We start from the raw sequence: 13,789 nt of genomic DNA on the forward strand, positions 1-13,789 counted from the left end.
CCTCTCCTGCTCTTCCTGGAGAGTTCCTCCCGCCTGCCTCTCCTGATCTCCCTGGCCTCAGGGATGCCGATCCTGTCTGGCTTCCACTTCTCCTCCCCCATCAGTCCCCCTACATCCTACCGGTTCACTTTGGGGTACCTCCCATCTCCTTGGGCATCAGAGTCCCCCACCAGCGGCCGGCAGGCGCCCTAGTTGCAGGGAAAAGCTAACTCCACGTCTTCCCACATCTCCATCTTGACTCTGCTCTCCTACTGTTGACTTTTAAGAGTCTTTATATATTCTAGATACAATCCTTTTTCAGATCTGTAGTTTGCAAATATTTTCTCCCATTCTGTAGTTTGTCTTTTCATCCTCTTTAACAAGGTCTTTCAAAAAGCAAGCTTTAAATTTTAATGAAGTCCAGCTTATCAGCTTTTTCTTTTAAGGAAAAAGCTTTTGTGCCAAAGATTCCTTAGGATTGTCTGTGTAGACCATCATTTCATCTGCAAATAGGGAAAGTTTTATTTCTTTTTTTCCAATCAGTATGCCTTTTATTGCCTTACTGCACTGGCTAGAACTTCCAGTACTATGTTGAATAGCAGTGATGAAAGCAGACACCTTTGTTCATGATCTAGGGGAAAGCATTCAGTTCATTAATTATTGATTAATTAAAATATGAGTTCAGGGCTTCCCTGGTGGCGCAGTGGTTGAGAGTCCACCTGCCAATGCAGGGGACACAGGTTCGTGCCCCGGTCCGGGAAGATCCCACATGCTGCGGAGCGGCTAGGCCCGTGAGCCATGGCCACTGAGCCTGCGCGTCCGGAGCCTGTGCTCCGCCACGGGAGAGGCCACAACAGTGAGAGGCCCGCGTACCGCAAAAAAATATATATATATGAGTTCACCATTAATTATGATGCCAGCTATAAGTTTTTTTGTAGATATTCATTAATAAGTTGAAGAAGTTCCCTTCTATTCCTAGTTTTCTCAGTTTTTATCATGAGCAGGTATTGAATTTTATCACATGCTTTTTCAGCAAATGTTTTACTTTTTTTAATGGTTGCTCTTGGAATTACAATATGCATTCTTAACTTACTAGAGTCTGCCTTGAATTAATATTATATCATAACATGTAATGTAAGAACCTTATAACTGTGTATTTCCATTTACCCCACTCCCATCCTCTGTGCTATTGTTGTCATACATTTTACTCCAGGATGGGATCATATTTTTGCTTTAAACATTTAGTTGTTTTTAAAAAAATTTCAGAGATATGGGAGGGAAAGTCTTTATACTACCTAACTGTGATATTATGACCTATAATTAGAAATATATATATTTGATCTTCATCCTGTTCCTGGCACAGAGCTCTTTTGGAGTTTTATAAGTGATAAGAGTGATCAAGTTATCTTTGTTATGTTAGTGAGGGGTCTTTCAGAAAGTATTTGGTGACCTAAGGATAGGAGCTGGTTGCCAGGGGAACCATGTAATTAGAGAGTTGGGACTCCAACCCTCCACTACCAGCCCTCCCCCCACCCCACCCCCACGTCTTGGGAATGGGCAGGGGCTGAAGGTTGAGTTCAATTACCAATGGCCAATGATTTAATCAGTCATGCCTATCTAATGCAGCTTCCTTGAAAACCCAAAAGGCCTGGGTTCAGAGAGCTTCCAGGTTGGTAAACAGGTGGAGATGCCTGTAGAGTGATGTACCCAGAGAGCATGGAAGGGCCTCACCCTTTCCCCATACCTTATGCATCTCTCCCATTTGGCTGTTCTTGAGTTATATCCTTTTATAATAAACTGGTAATCTAGTAAGTAAAGTGTTTCTCTGAGTTCTGTGAGCCACTGTAACAAATTAATCAAACCTAAGATGGGTTTCTGGGAACCTTCGATCTATAGCTAAGTGGTTCAGAAGCACACAGGTCAACAACCTGGACTTTCCAATTGGCACCTGAAGAGAGAGTGGGAGGGCAGTCTTGTAGGATTGAGCCCTTAACCTGTGGGATCTGACACTATGGTAAATAGTGTCAGAATTGAGTTAATTGCTTAGTGGTGCTGAAATAAAACACACATCAGATCCACATAGCTACCATTTTGGGTGCTCTTCTTTCTTTGTTGAAGATCCAAGTTCCATTTGGTATCATTTCTCTTCCACCTAAAGAACTTAACTTCTTTTAACATTTTTTGTAGTGCAGGTCTACCATAATGAATTCTCTCAGCTTTTGTTTATCTGGAAATGTTTTTATTTTACCTTCATATATGAATGGTGTTTTTACTTGATATGAGTTCTAGATTGATAGATATTTTTAATTTATTTTAAAGATGTTCCATTTTCTTCTGGCTTGCTGATGAGAAGTCATTAGAATTTCTTACTTTTGTTCCCTTATATGCCATGTGTCTTTGTTCTCTGGCTGCTTTTTTTTGTTTTCAGCAATTTGATTATTATAACTAGGTGTGGTTTCCTTTATGTTTATCCTGCTTGGGGTTTATTGAGATTCTGGAATCTGTGAGTTGATACTTTTGATCAATTTTTGAAATATCTTGGCCATTATTTTTTGCCCCAAACTTTCATCTTCTGGGAATTCAAGTACATATACATTAAGCTGTATGACACTGTTCCACAGAACACTGAGGATCTGGTGTTTTCTACTGTTGTTGTTTTGTTTTATTTTGTTTTGACTTGTCTTTTTTTTTTCTCTTTTTCACTTTGGATAGACTTCATGCTCCTGATCTTTTCTTTTGTGGTGCCCAATTGTTGTTAAGCCTATCCAGTGATTTTTTTTTTTTTCAGGTATTGTGTTTTTCAGCTCTAGAGTCTCCATTTGGTTCATTGTTATAGTGTCCATTTCTCTTTGCTAAGTGTCCCCATCTAATCACTGATTATATATATCTTGGTTAGTTGGTCGGCTGGTTGGTTGGTTGGTTGGTTAATTTTGAACATATTTATAATAGCTGTTCTAAAGTCCTTGTCTACTAATTCCAACATCTGTATCAACTCTTAGCCTGTTTCTATGGACATTTTGCTCCTGGTTATGAATCACATTTTCCTGCTTTTTCCCCTGTCTAATAATTTTTTATTGTGTGCTGAACATTATGAATGCCACATTGTTGAGAGTCTGAAATTTGCTGACTTCCTTTAAAGAGTATTGAGTTTCATTCTTGCAGACAGTGATTTACTGGCAGATTAGCTTTCTCCTTTTAAGCCTTGTTTCTAGGATTTGTAAGGGTGTTCTAAATCAACCCTTCTTAAGATACTAGTCTTGTAGCTTAGTCTTTCTGGGGTTGCACCTGAATGCCCAACATGTTCAATGAGATCTCTCCTCTAGCTCATTGAAACCCCATGTCTTTCAGCACTGGGTACTCTCCCAAATTCCCAGTCAGCTCATAGCTCCTCACTAGCTGTTCTCTCCCAGGCTTTTGGATCTTCTCCCTGTCCGTGTGCCAAGGGGGCCCCTTACACATATTTCTTGAGCTCCCTCTTCTTTGACACAAATTCCAGCCACCTCAGCTCTACTGAACTCCAGTCTCTGTTTGCTCTGCCCAACAAGCCCACTGCTTTCTGTTTGGGACCAACACTTTCCTCTGCCTTAGTTAGAAAGTGCCCCCAGCAAGAAATCTGGGGTAAACATGGGGTTCACCACCTTTGTTTCCCTTCTCTCAAGAATAATAGTCATTTGTAGTAGCTTGTCCAATGCCTGAAAATAGTTATTTCATATATTTTGTACAGGTTTATAATTATTGATAACAGGAGAGTAAATCCAATACCAGCTATACTTGTTAAGGCTGGATCTGGATGTTAGCCTTCCTCTGTATCTTGTTTTTAAATTTTGAATTTGAATTGCTATACATAATTGTACCTCCATTTCCTACTATGTCCAATACATTAAAATTACTTTCTTGTCCCTTGGATATTTCTGGGTTTGCCATCTTGGGTTATAAAATCAGGACAAATGCAGGCCCTGGAATAAAAATTGGAAGAGAAAATACAGTTTGAAATAAAAAGTTACTAAATAGGAAAACTGTCTTGTGAAAGTAATAGGCCAAATACAGAGTAGAAATTAAACTTTAAAAGAATTGGGGGAATATCTTATAAATGTAATAATTTGGAGTCCTTTGTATTAAAAAAGAAAATTTGTCAGAGGAGGTATAGAATCATACTTAAAAAAAAAACACACATTAAAGAGATAAAATGGGGCTTCCCTGGTGGCGCAGTGGTTAAGAATCCACCTGCCAATGCAGGGGACACGGGTTCGAGCCCCGGTCCGGGAAGATCCCACATGCCGCAGAGCAACTAAGCCCATGTGCCACAACTACTGAGGCTGCGCTCTAGAGCCCATGAGCCACAACTACTGAGCCTGCGTGCCACAACTACTGAAGCCCACGTGCTACAACTACTGAAGCCCGTGTGCCCAGAGCCCGTGCTCTGCAGCAAGAGAAGCCACCGCGATGAAAAGCCCGCGCGCTGCAAAGAAGAGTAGCCTACGCTCGCCGCAACTAGAGAAAGCTCACGCACAGCAACGAAGACCCAACACAGCCATAAATAAATAAATATTTTTTTTTAAAAAAGAGAGATAAAATGGATTTTCACAAATATTACAGACTTTTTAAAACTTTTGAATGGTAAGAAGCAAAGGTTTTAAAGTATTTATTCTGCTTTTTTACCCTTGCTTTTACACAAATAATACCTGTGCCTGGTGGAACAGCAACGGGAAAGGGGAAAAAAGAAAATAAAAATGAATAGATACTTTGTTATTTATCATTTTTATAAGTGACAGTGGCACAAAGAGCACCCTATTTTTCCAGATGTTGCAAAACTGCAAAGGGGCAGTTGTAGAAGAAAGAACTCTGAGATCTAGAGCTAGCTCTGTTGCTGCCATCTCCTTATCTGCTCATGAGCCGTCTATTCCTCAGAACTGCTATGACAAGCAGACCTGGCAAGAACCACCAAACAAACCTTCAGGCAAAAACCTTAAGGCAGTCCAGAGATTCACCCTGTGCATCTGAGATTCATAACTTTTTTTTTTTGGTAGCTGACATTGCTTTTAGAACAATGAGTTTGATTCACCTTTCTGAAGCACAGCCCCCGTTTTACAGCTGTCCTGCTCAGAAGCCTCTGAATGTGCTCCAACCCACCCTCGCTGGCCAAGCCCTGCCCTGCACAGAGTGACAAAGTCAAGGGCCAGAGTCCCTCTGGGACTCTTAAGTCCTAGACTTGAAATTTAACAAGGCTGCAGTGCCCCAGCTATGACTTTTACTTCTTTGTTTTTACCCATGTTTATCCCTGCACTGAAATGCCTCCTGCCTCGGGCCTTCTTTACTCCTAGACCACTGTCAGCAGTGTCACCTCCTCCATACAAAGGCTGCTTCCAGCCCCTTGACCAAATGTGCTCTCTTCTCTGTGTCTCTAGAGCGCCACAGGCACATTGCATACGTGTACACTTGCCCTGCGCTTTATGTAGGTTTCCTGTTGCATACTTCTTGCCCCTCTTCAACTATCAGCTTTTTGAGAACAATATCCTCTTTTATTTCTCTTATTATTCCTTGTTTCTGCCAAACAGTACCTGGCACATTATGGCCATTCAGAAATATGTAATCTCATGATTAATTCTCTTGGTTACAGTATGATATAATTCTTCTTAACGTGTCCTAAACTAGTCTTTTTCAAATATCAAAGACTTTCCCTCCTTCTGACAGTTGCGAATTTATGAACAAATCCATTTCTGCCCTGTCCACAAGCTTTGTGATTTTGTAGGCCTTCACTGTATTTCTTCTTAGCCTTCTCTGGATTAGGGCAAAGGTTAGAGCATTCAGGGAGAATTGTGGTGTATGTTCCGTGAAACAATAATTGTGATGGTGAACTCTCTCTATCTCTTCTCCACACAGAGAGATGTTCTTTACTACCATGGAGAGCCACCTTCTGCGCTGCAAAGTGCTGGAAATCATATTCCTCCACAGCTGTGAGACACCCACCCGCCTGCCCTTGTCTCTGGCCCAGGCCCTCTATTTTCTGAACAATTCCACATCACTGCTCAAATGTCAGGTACATTTTTCCCTATTTCAGTTCCAGGCCTAGAACACCTTTTCCTTAATCCTTGATTAAGTAAATTATGTAAAAGTGTTTTACACTTTTTTACATTATGTAAAAGTGACTTGAAAACTGTACAAAACCTCTAACTGAGGAAGGCATTTATCACCAATTGCTTTTACTATCTCTGCAGTCGGATAAAACCCAGTGGCAGACATGGGATGAACTGGTTGAGCATCTACAGTTTCTGTTATCCAGTTACCAACATGTTTTAAGAGGTATGGAGCATTTGGTCACAAACCAGATGGTGTGGGAGTCTCACAGTGGACATTATTATGAATTAAAGTTACATAAGGGACTCTAATTTGTTAGCTTCAGTAAACCATTGTTCCTTGGTGTAACTGTGAGGAACAAGGAAGGACATAGCCAGAATCACTGCTGTGAAACAGAAGAATTCACATAGTATTTTTGTTATGGCAGATACTACAGTGGTCCTCACAGTTATTAGGCTGTGCAGGTAAACAAAAGTCATCCTAACATGAGAAGGATTTAGTAATGACCTGATTTGGCCCTGGCATCTTTCCGTGGCCTATCACTGCAGCGTCTTTGTTGGGTGGATTGCTCACTGACTCGGACATTATAAATATCCGTCAATATGATGCAAATACAGAGCAAATCAGTGGCAAAGTAAAAATGTACATCTTGCAAAAGTTGTAAGACACTCTTAAGTCTGTGAAAGTGGCTCTGCTCTAGTCACAGGCAAAGCCAGTGATCCGTGAGGATCTGGAAAAGTTAGACTAATTAACACTCAGGGGGCAAATATTGACAAGGATAATGATGGAATAGCTGCTTCAAATAAGAATGATTTGATTAGCCAAGGATTAATGTGGTCCCTGGGGAAACTAATGTAATTATTAATTACATAAGGAAAGATAGTAAGTTTTCAGGGGAGAAAACTGACATGCCTCTTGATGTGATACCCTGAGAAGGACACCTCATCACTTATGTAGTGTTCTTGCCAAAAATTCATGACCTGAATCTAATCAGAAGGAAGCATCAGACAAACCCAGATTGAAGGGCTTTTACAAAGTAGCTGGCCTGTACTTTCAAAAGTCACAATGTCTTAAAAACAAAGAAAGACTGAAGAACTGTTCCAGATTAAAAACAAACTAAAGCACATGAATATTAAACATAAAACATGATCCTGGATGGGATCCTGAACCAGGAAAAAAGAAGTTATAATGTGCATTATTGGGACAATTGGTAAATTTTAAGTAGATTATATAATAGTATTGTGTTAATATTAAGTTTCATTTTTTTTTTATAATTATCCTGGCTTATGAAAGTAAATACCCTTGGTCTTAGGAAATCCATTCTCAAGTATTGAGGGGTACAATGTCCAACTTATTCTCCATCAGTAAGGGGGGAAAATGCATATACACACACACACACACACACACACACACATATACATACATATATACACAATTTACCTGCCATGATCATATTGAGGTTGATTTTAGCTCAGTAATGGCACTTGGGAAGATAAGATGGTCCTTACACCCTCTTGGGCCTGGAATTGAGGAAGCTGTTACAGAAACATTTTAAAAAGCACTGGATTTAAGACAGAAGGTCTGGGTTTAAATCCCAACTCCATCACCTACTCTGCATTGGGCAGCTAACTTTGTGTCTCTAGACCTCAGTTTCTTCCTTCTATAGAACGGGGATGGTAATACATAACTTGCCAAGACTGATTGCTAATGGGCGTGAGATAAAAGTAGAAAGCGCTCAGTCAAGTGTTAGCTGCCTGTCATCTGGCCAGGAGGGTCTTCTCTGTTTCAGGCGCCTGTAACTAAAACATAAGAGAGAGCATTGTCAAGGCCACGACATGTAGTTGTGTGGTTTGTGCATTTTTTAACACGCTCAAAGAAAGGTATGTGTCCTTCTCAGAACAAAGCCCCAAAGGCAAATTCCATGCCTCATGGAGGTTTATGTAATTGTTTCTTTTGGAGATCTAGCTGAAAGTTTAATATTAAAGCAGCTCGGTTTTGCTTAAAGTTCACCTTTAACACTTCTTGTTCATTTCTGTTTTGCGTCCCAGGGAATACACCTGGGTCATGGGCAATAGTAATTTAAGATGGACATGGGATCTACTTTTATTACAGAATATTCTTCTGCCTTGAATAAAGGAGAGGAAGGCCTCAGACCAGTGTATATTGACCAAGAATAAACGGGGTGTGTTCCAATGCTATTTTATCCTTAACGTCGTTTCCAGCTTCTTTGGAGACCAGGAGTTAAGAAGGAGAAAAAAATATTTAGAACCAGTAGTTTGAAAACAGAGTCCTACAAAGAACTACAAAGAACACAGCTGAATGGTTCCCTGAAATGGTCAGTGTCCTTGTCAGTAGGCATTTTACTGTGAGGGCTCCTTAGTCATCTCTGTCCTCTTCAAGTGGGCTGAGGACATTGTTGAGTGCGTTTTGAGGTCGGCCGGAGTTGTCCAGCTCCAAGGGCAGGGGAAGAAGGGAAGAGGTTGGGAAGCCTAAGCTCGCCCTGTGTTTATGGGAACCTCTTAGCATGGAGGAAGAGAGGAAGGCAGCATAGGTAAATGCACATGCACTGGCTTATCTAACCCAGTACCCCTGTGAAGGTGAGTACCACCCGCCTTTCACAGATGGGAAAACAAAGGCTGAGAGGAAAGTAAATGCAGAGCCAGGTCTGTTGCCAAAGTCTGTATATGGTGAAAGCACACTGGAAGGAACTAATTTTCTATGAAATCACTGGGTGAGATTAGAAGGTGAGATTCTAAGGAATTTCCGACCCCCCACTTTCTAAACTCTCTATACATGGTTAAAATACTTTTGTATCTACCCTTGATCCTGGGGAGAAGTATATCTTGAAGCCCCACATCTTGTAAATGTTTCTGTAGAGGGCAGAGTAGCCCCACTGAGAGGTGGATGCTGGGCTGTTGGCTGAGCTCACATTCTCTGGCTGAGAGAATCAATCCCCCACACCCCAGTTTCACAACTATGCAACTCAAGTCAGCCTCGGCAAAATTATGAATTGCCATAATGCCATGAGTTTTCCTGATGCTTATGAATAATTAGAACCTCATATTTTGAAACTATGAATTCTAGGAATTTAAACATATAGTATTTAAACGAATGAAATGCATGCTTTTCCTGAATTCCGCTCTGCTGGACCACTTAGGGCGATGCGGAAGTCAGACACCTGTTCACTCCAAGGAGAGTCTCACATACAGCCTTCCTGCAAGGAGCCCTGTCCACAGAGGGGAGAAAAGCAGACTCAGGCAAGATCAGTTAAGTTCATACATTCATCCAGGCAACAGTATTTACTGAATGCCTCCTCTGTGCCTGGCTCACTGGGAAAACTTCAATGAATGAGACCAACATGGCCCCTGCCCTCCTAGAGCTTAACTGTCTAGTAAAGAGATTGACCCTAAACAAACCACCACACAAGTAACATATAATTGCGATGAAAATAAATGCTGTGAAGGAAAGTACAAGTGCACAAAACAGGACTTACACTGTTTATGGAGGAACCCAGGAAGGCCTCCCTGAAGAAGTGATACTTGGGCTGAGATATGAAGTACCAGTGTTAGCCAAGCGAATAGGGAGGGAAAAGTTTCCCAGAAAGAAGAAACAGCATGTCCAAGGGCCTTGAGACAAGAAGTTGCTTAATGAGTCCAAGCAACATAGAGCAAACTGGTGGGACTAGGATACAGTGAGCAAGGGGGTAATAGCACGAAACGAGACCACGGTACCAGACAGGAGCAGGTGTGAAGGGCCCTCCTGTTAGGGAGTTCGTGTTAAGGAATTTCACCTTGATTCCAGAGTGAAGGGAACCCATCAAAGTGGTTTTAAGTAAGGTCACTCTGCCTGATGTGTGATAAATAGTTTGGCCGAGGACCAGAAAGGTCAGGGGAGGGATAATGGTGACAAGGGTGTGGGTGGTGCAGTGGGGGAGGCAGTGACGGATCAGAAGCACTTTGAAGATCAGTGTGACAGGGCATGGGTGACCAAGGCTGAAGGATGTCGCCCAGTACTGACGTGGAGATAAATGGAAGATCTGCAGAGAAGATAAAGAGCTCAGTGTGACTGTTAGATTGGAGATTCCTGTAGTGACGATGATTATGATAAAATAATAGTAGCTGATCCTAGTGTTGATTCAGGAACTAATAATACTACCAGCCAGAATATCTTGAGCCAGGCCTTGTGCCAGATAAACCCTTTACATAAATCACCTCACACAATAATCACAAGAACCTCCGATGTAAGAACTCTCCTCTACTGAAGCATAAAATCCAAGGCCTTGCCAACTGGACCAGAATGGTTCAAGTCCACTGGCCAAGACTTCCTCCCCTTGGATGGTGGTTAGGTGGGCACTGCCAACCTTTGCTTCTTTGAATTTCCTGTATTAATAAATTCCAATTTCTTCTTGCTCCTAACCCACATGTTCCCTATATCCCACTCTATTCAGCCAATTCTATCTTTTCAAAGTCATTTTAATTTTTTTCAGAGTAGTACATGCTTTGTTTAAGAAAATCAAATTCTACTCAAAGGCTTTTGTCCCCTGTGACCATTCTCCTCCAGTAGCAGAGTGAAATAGAGCACATTTCCCTGCTTAAAACCCTCCAGATACTTGCCTTTGCTTTCAGAGGCCAAACTCCACATTGTTCTGTGGCCCAGCCTGCCTGCCAGTCTCTTCTAGTCCTGCTCTCCTTCTTACTACCCGGATCTTACCTCCAGTTCTTGAAACAAGCTCTTCCTGCATCATGGCATTTGCACTTGTTCTCTCTATCTGGACTGCTTTTCCCCTAGACCTTTGCATGCTTACCTCCTTCTCATCCTTTGGGACTCAGCTAAGAGGCCCTCCCTGACTAGAGTGAGCTGCTTCCCTCGTTTCCCCAGTGTTCCTCTTCATCACAGCACCTGATTTATTTATTGGGTTGCACTCACCAAAACTATAATTGTTTTTGTTGGCTTGTTCACTGTCAGGCACTGTCACTGCAGCTAGAATGTCAGTCCATGAAGGCTGGGCCCAAGGCTCTGATCCCACTGCATCCCCGAATTCTAGACCAGTTCCACAGACAGAGTAGGTGCTCACTGTAAATGTTTGTTGATTGAATGTTGAAAGGGCCCTGTAATGACATCTCAAGGCAGCTTCACCTCCTATGTTTCCAGACTTTTGGGATACTCTACAGTGTATTTATTGTACTTTCTTTTCAGCTTATTCTGTTTCCCAAATTTCTGGACACTGTAGTTCAGTCCTTCTAATAACCCTGTTAATGAAGGCGCCACTACCCCCATTTTATAAATGAGATAGAGAAAATGATACTGTTGTGGCCTCTGGCACACCTGGGAGTCAGAAGGGCTGCAGGGCTCTTCTCACTTCATTTGCCTTATATGTAACCTTGAGCTCCTTTCCCTCAATTCCACACACTTCCAGAACCTTGTTGGGACTGAGTTATGGATTTGGGATGAGATACCTTTAGACCTTTGTACTTTCCCCCAGTATTTTATTTTTGGACTTACAGAAAAGTTTAAAGCATAGTACGATGCACACCCATATAAAGTTTACCTTGATTCATAAGCTGTTAACATTTTGCCACATTTGGTTTATCTGTTAATCCATCTATATGCTTTTTTCTTTTTCTTGCTGAACCAGTTAAGAGTAAGTTGCACTGTCATAATCCTTCATGCTTAAATACTTCAGCTTAAGAATACGAATATTCCCCTACATAACAACTATTCATCATCCCACTTATTTTATCCTTGATTTAATATTATCTAATATGTGCCGATAATATCCTTTATAGGTGTTCAGTTTTGCTTTTGGCCAGGATTCAGTCAAACAGCACACATTGTACTTGGTTGTTATGCTCTTCAGTCTCCTGTCATCTAACACAGCTCCCAGCCTTTACTTGTCTCTCGCAATATGTACATTTTTGAAGAGTCCAGGGCACTTATTTTGTAGAATGCCCCACAATTGGGGTTGCCTAGTTATTCTCTGGTGACCAGCAAGAACATGGAAGAGATGAGGATGTACACCCCTTTCCCAGTGCATGACGTCAGAGGCAGAGACTTGAGCCCAGCCCTCATGGACTGACATTCTAGCTGCAGTGACAGTGCCTGACAGTGAACAAGCCAACAAAAACAATTATAGTTTTGGTGAGTGCAACCCAATAAATAAATCAGGTGCTGTGATGAAGAGGAACACTGGGGAAATGAGGGAAGCAGCTCACTCTAGTCAGGGAGGGCCTCTTAGCTGAGTCCCAAAGGATGAGAAGGAGGTAAGCATGCAAAGGTCTAGGGGAAAAGCAGTCCAGATAGAACAAGTGCAAATGCCATGATGCAGGAAGAGCTTGTTTCAAGAACTGGAGGTAAGATCCGGGTAGTAAGAAGGAGAGCAGGACTAGAGGAGACTGGCAGGCAGGCTGGGCCACAGAACAATGTGGAGTTTGGCCTCTGAAAGCAAAGGCAAGTATCTGGAGGGTTTTAAGCAGGGAAATGTGCTCTATTTCACTCTGCTACTGGAGCAGAATGGTCACAGGGGACAAAAGCCTTTGAGTAGAATTTGATTTTCTTAAACAAAGCATGTACTACTCTGAAAAAAATTAAAATGACTTTGAAATACATTTTTTAATATGTAAAACTTGAGGTCCAAAGAGGACCAAGAATAAAGGACTGGAAATGGAGGTACCACAGGTACTCACATGCCTTTTGACTTGTATCCTAGTAACTCATCAAGTCTTTGCCTAGACCCTACCTACCAAAATTGGACTTCATCTTCCCAAGTCATAAAGGAATAAAAAGCAGTTCAGAACAGTTCCGCTAAACTTCTCCCTCTTGCAGAGCACTTACGGAGTTCAGTGATCGATCGAAAAGACTTAATAATCAAAAGGATTAAGCCCAAGCCCCAGCAAGGAGATGACATCACAGTGGTGGACGTGGAGAAACAGATCGAGGCCTTCCGCAGCCGCCTGGTCCAGATGCTGGGGGAGCCGCTCGTTCCGCAGCTCCAAGACAAGGTGCACCTGTTGAAGCTCCTGCTTTTCTATGCCGCAGACCTGAACCCTGACGCAGACGCCTCTCCACAGGCCTGGAGCAGACCCTGAGGTCCTTCTAAGCACTGAACGCCAAGAATACCTCCTGAACTCCATCTCAAATTACTTGGAAGTTCTAAAAGTATAAAAAGTAGTTTAAAATCTTATAGGACCAAACCTATCTTATTTATCTGTAGGCTATAATAACTTTCTGTTTAGTAAATATCTTTTTTTTTATAATCCTATCCTAGCCTGTTCTCAGATATGGCTTAAATATATAAGGTGTATATTTTTTTTAATAAATTATTTATCTATACTTTTTTTGAAACAGGTAATACTATATGCACTGTATGTTTAACATTTCAAGATGTGAAAAAAGAATCCGTGTGCTGAACAAATTCTAGACATCAATGTTATGTCATTCAAGGTACTGACAACCTGTTTCGAAAGAGAAAGACATATTTGTTTCTCCCTAATGGAAAACAAACATCCTATATTGGACCTGTGATATTGCCTATGAACTTGACTTTGTGGCCAGTCTGTCAAGATCTAATGCAATGAAAGGGGTAAAAACAAAAGGATTGAGTGTGTTACAAAAAATCTGATGTTAAAAGCATACAATAAAAAAGCAATGGTTTTTCAAAATACCAAGTTTATCATGCTTCGGTTTCATGACTGCAAGCAGGCAGAATGGAATAACTACTCTTAACAGAACCAAAAAA

General features: G+C 41.5%; 1 protein-coding gene across 3 annotated transcripts in view; it reads left to right on the forward strand.

Annotated features, from left to right (window-relative positions):
- The window catches only part of SIMC1 (SUMO interacting motifs containing 1), a 97,794-nt gene extending 84,080 nt beyond the window's left edge, over positions 1-13,714 (forward strand). For all 3 annotated transcript variants that reach the window (XM_079916863.1, XM_079916861.1, XM_079916862.1), the window contains 3 exons: positions 5,860-6,016; positions 6,195-6,279; positions 12,877-13,714. In XM_079916863.1, the coding sequence (XP_079772989.1) occupies positions 5,860-6,016; positions 6,195-6,279; positions 12,877-13,139 (505 nt within the window). In that variant the 3' untranslated portion in view covers positions 13,140-13,714. The remainder of the gene's footprint in view (positions 1-5,859; positions 6,017-6,194; positions 6,280-12,876) is intronic.
- Positions 13,715-13,789: the final 75 nt, after the last annotated feature.

Source organism: Stenella coeruleoalba (assembly GCF_951394435.1).
Source record: "Stenella coeruleoalba genome assembly, chromosome: 3".
NCBI classification, from domain to species: Eukaryota; Metazoa; Chordata; class Mammalia; order Artiodactyla; family Delphinidae; genus Stenella; species Stenella coeruleoalba.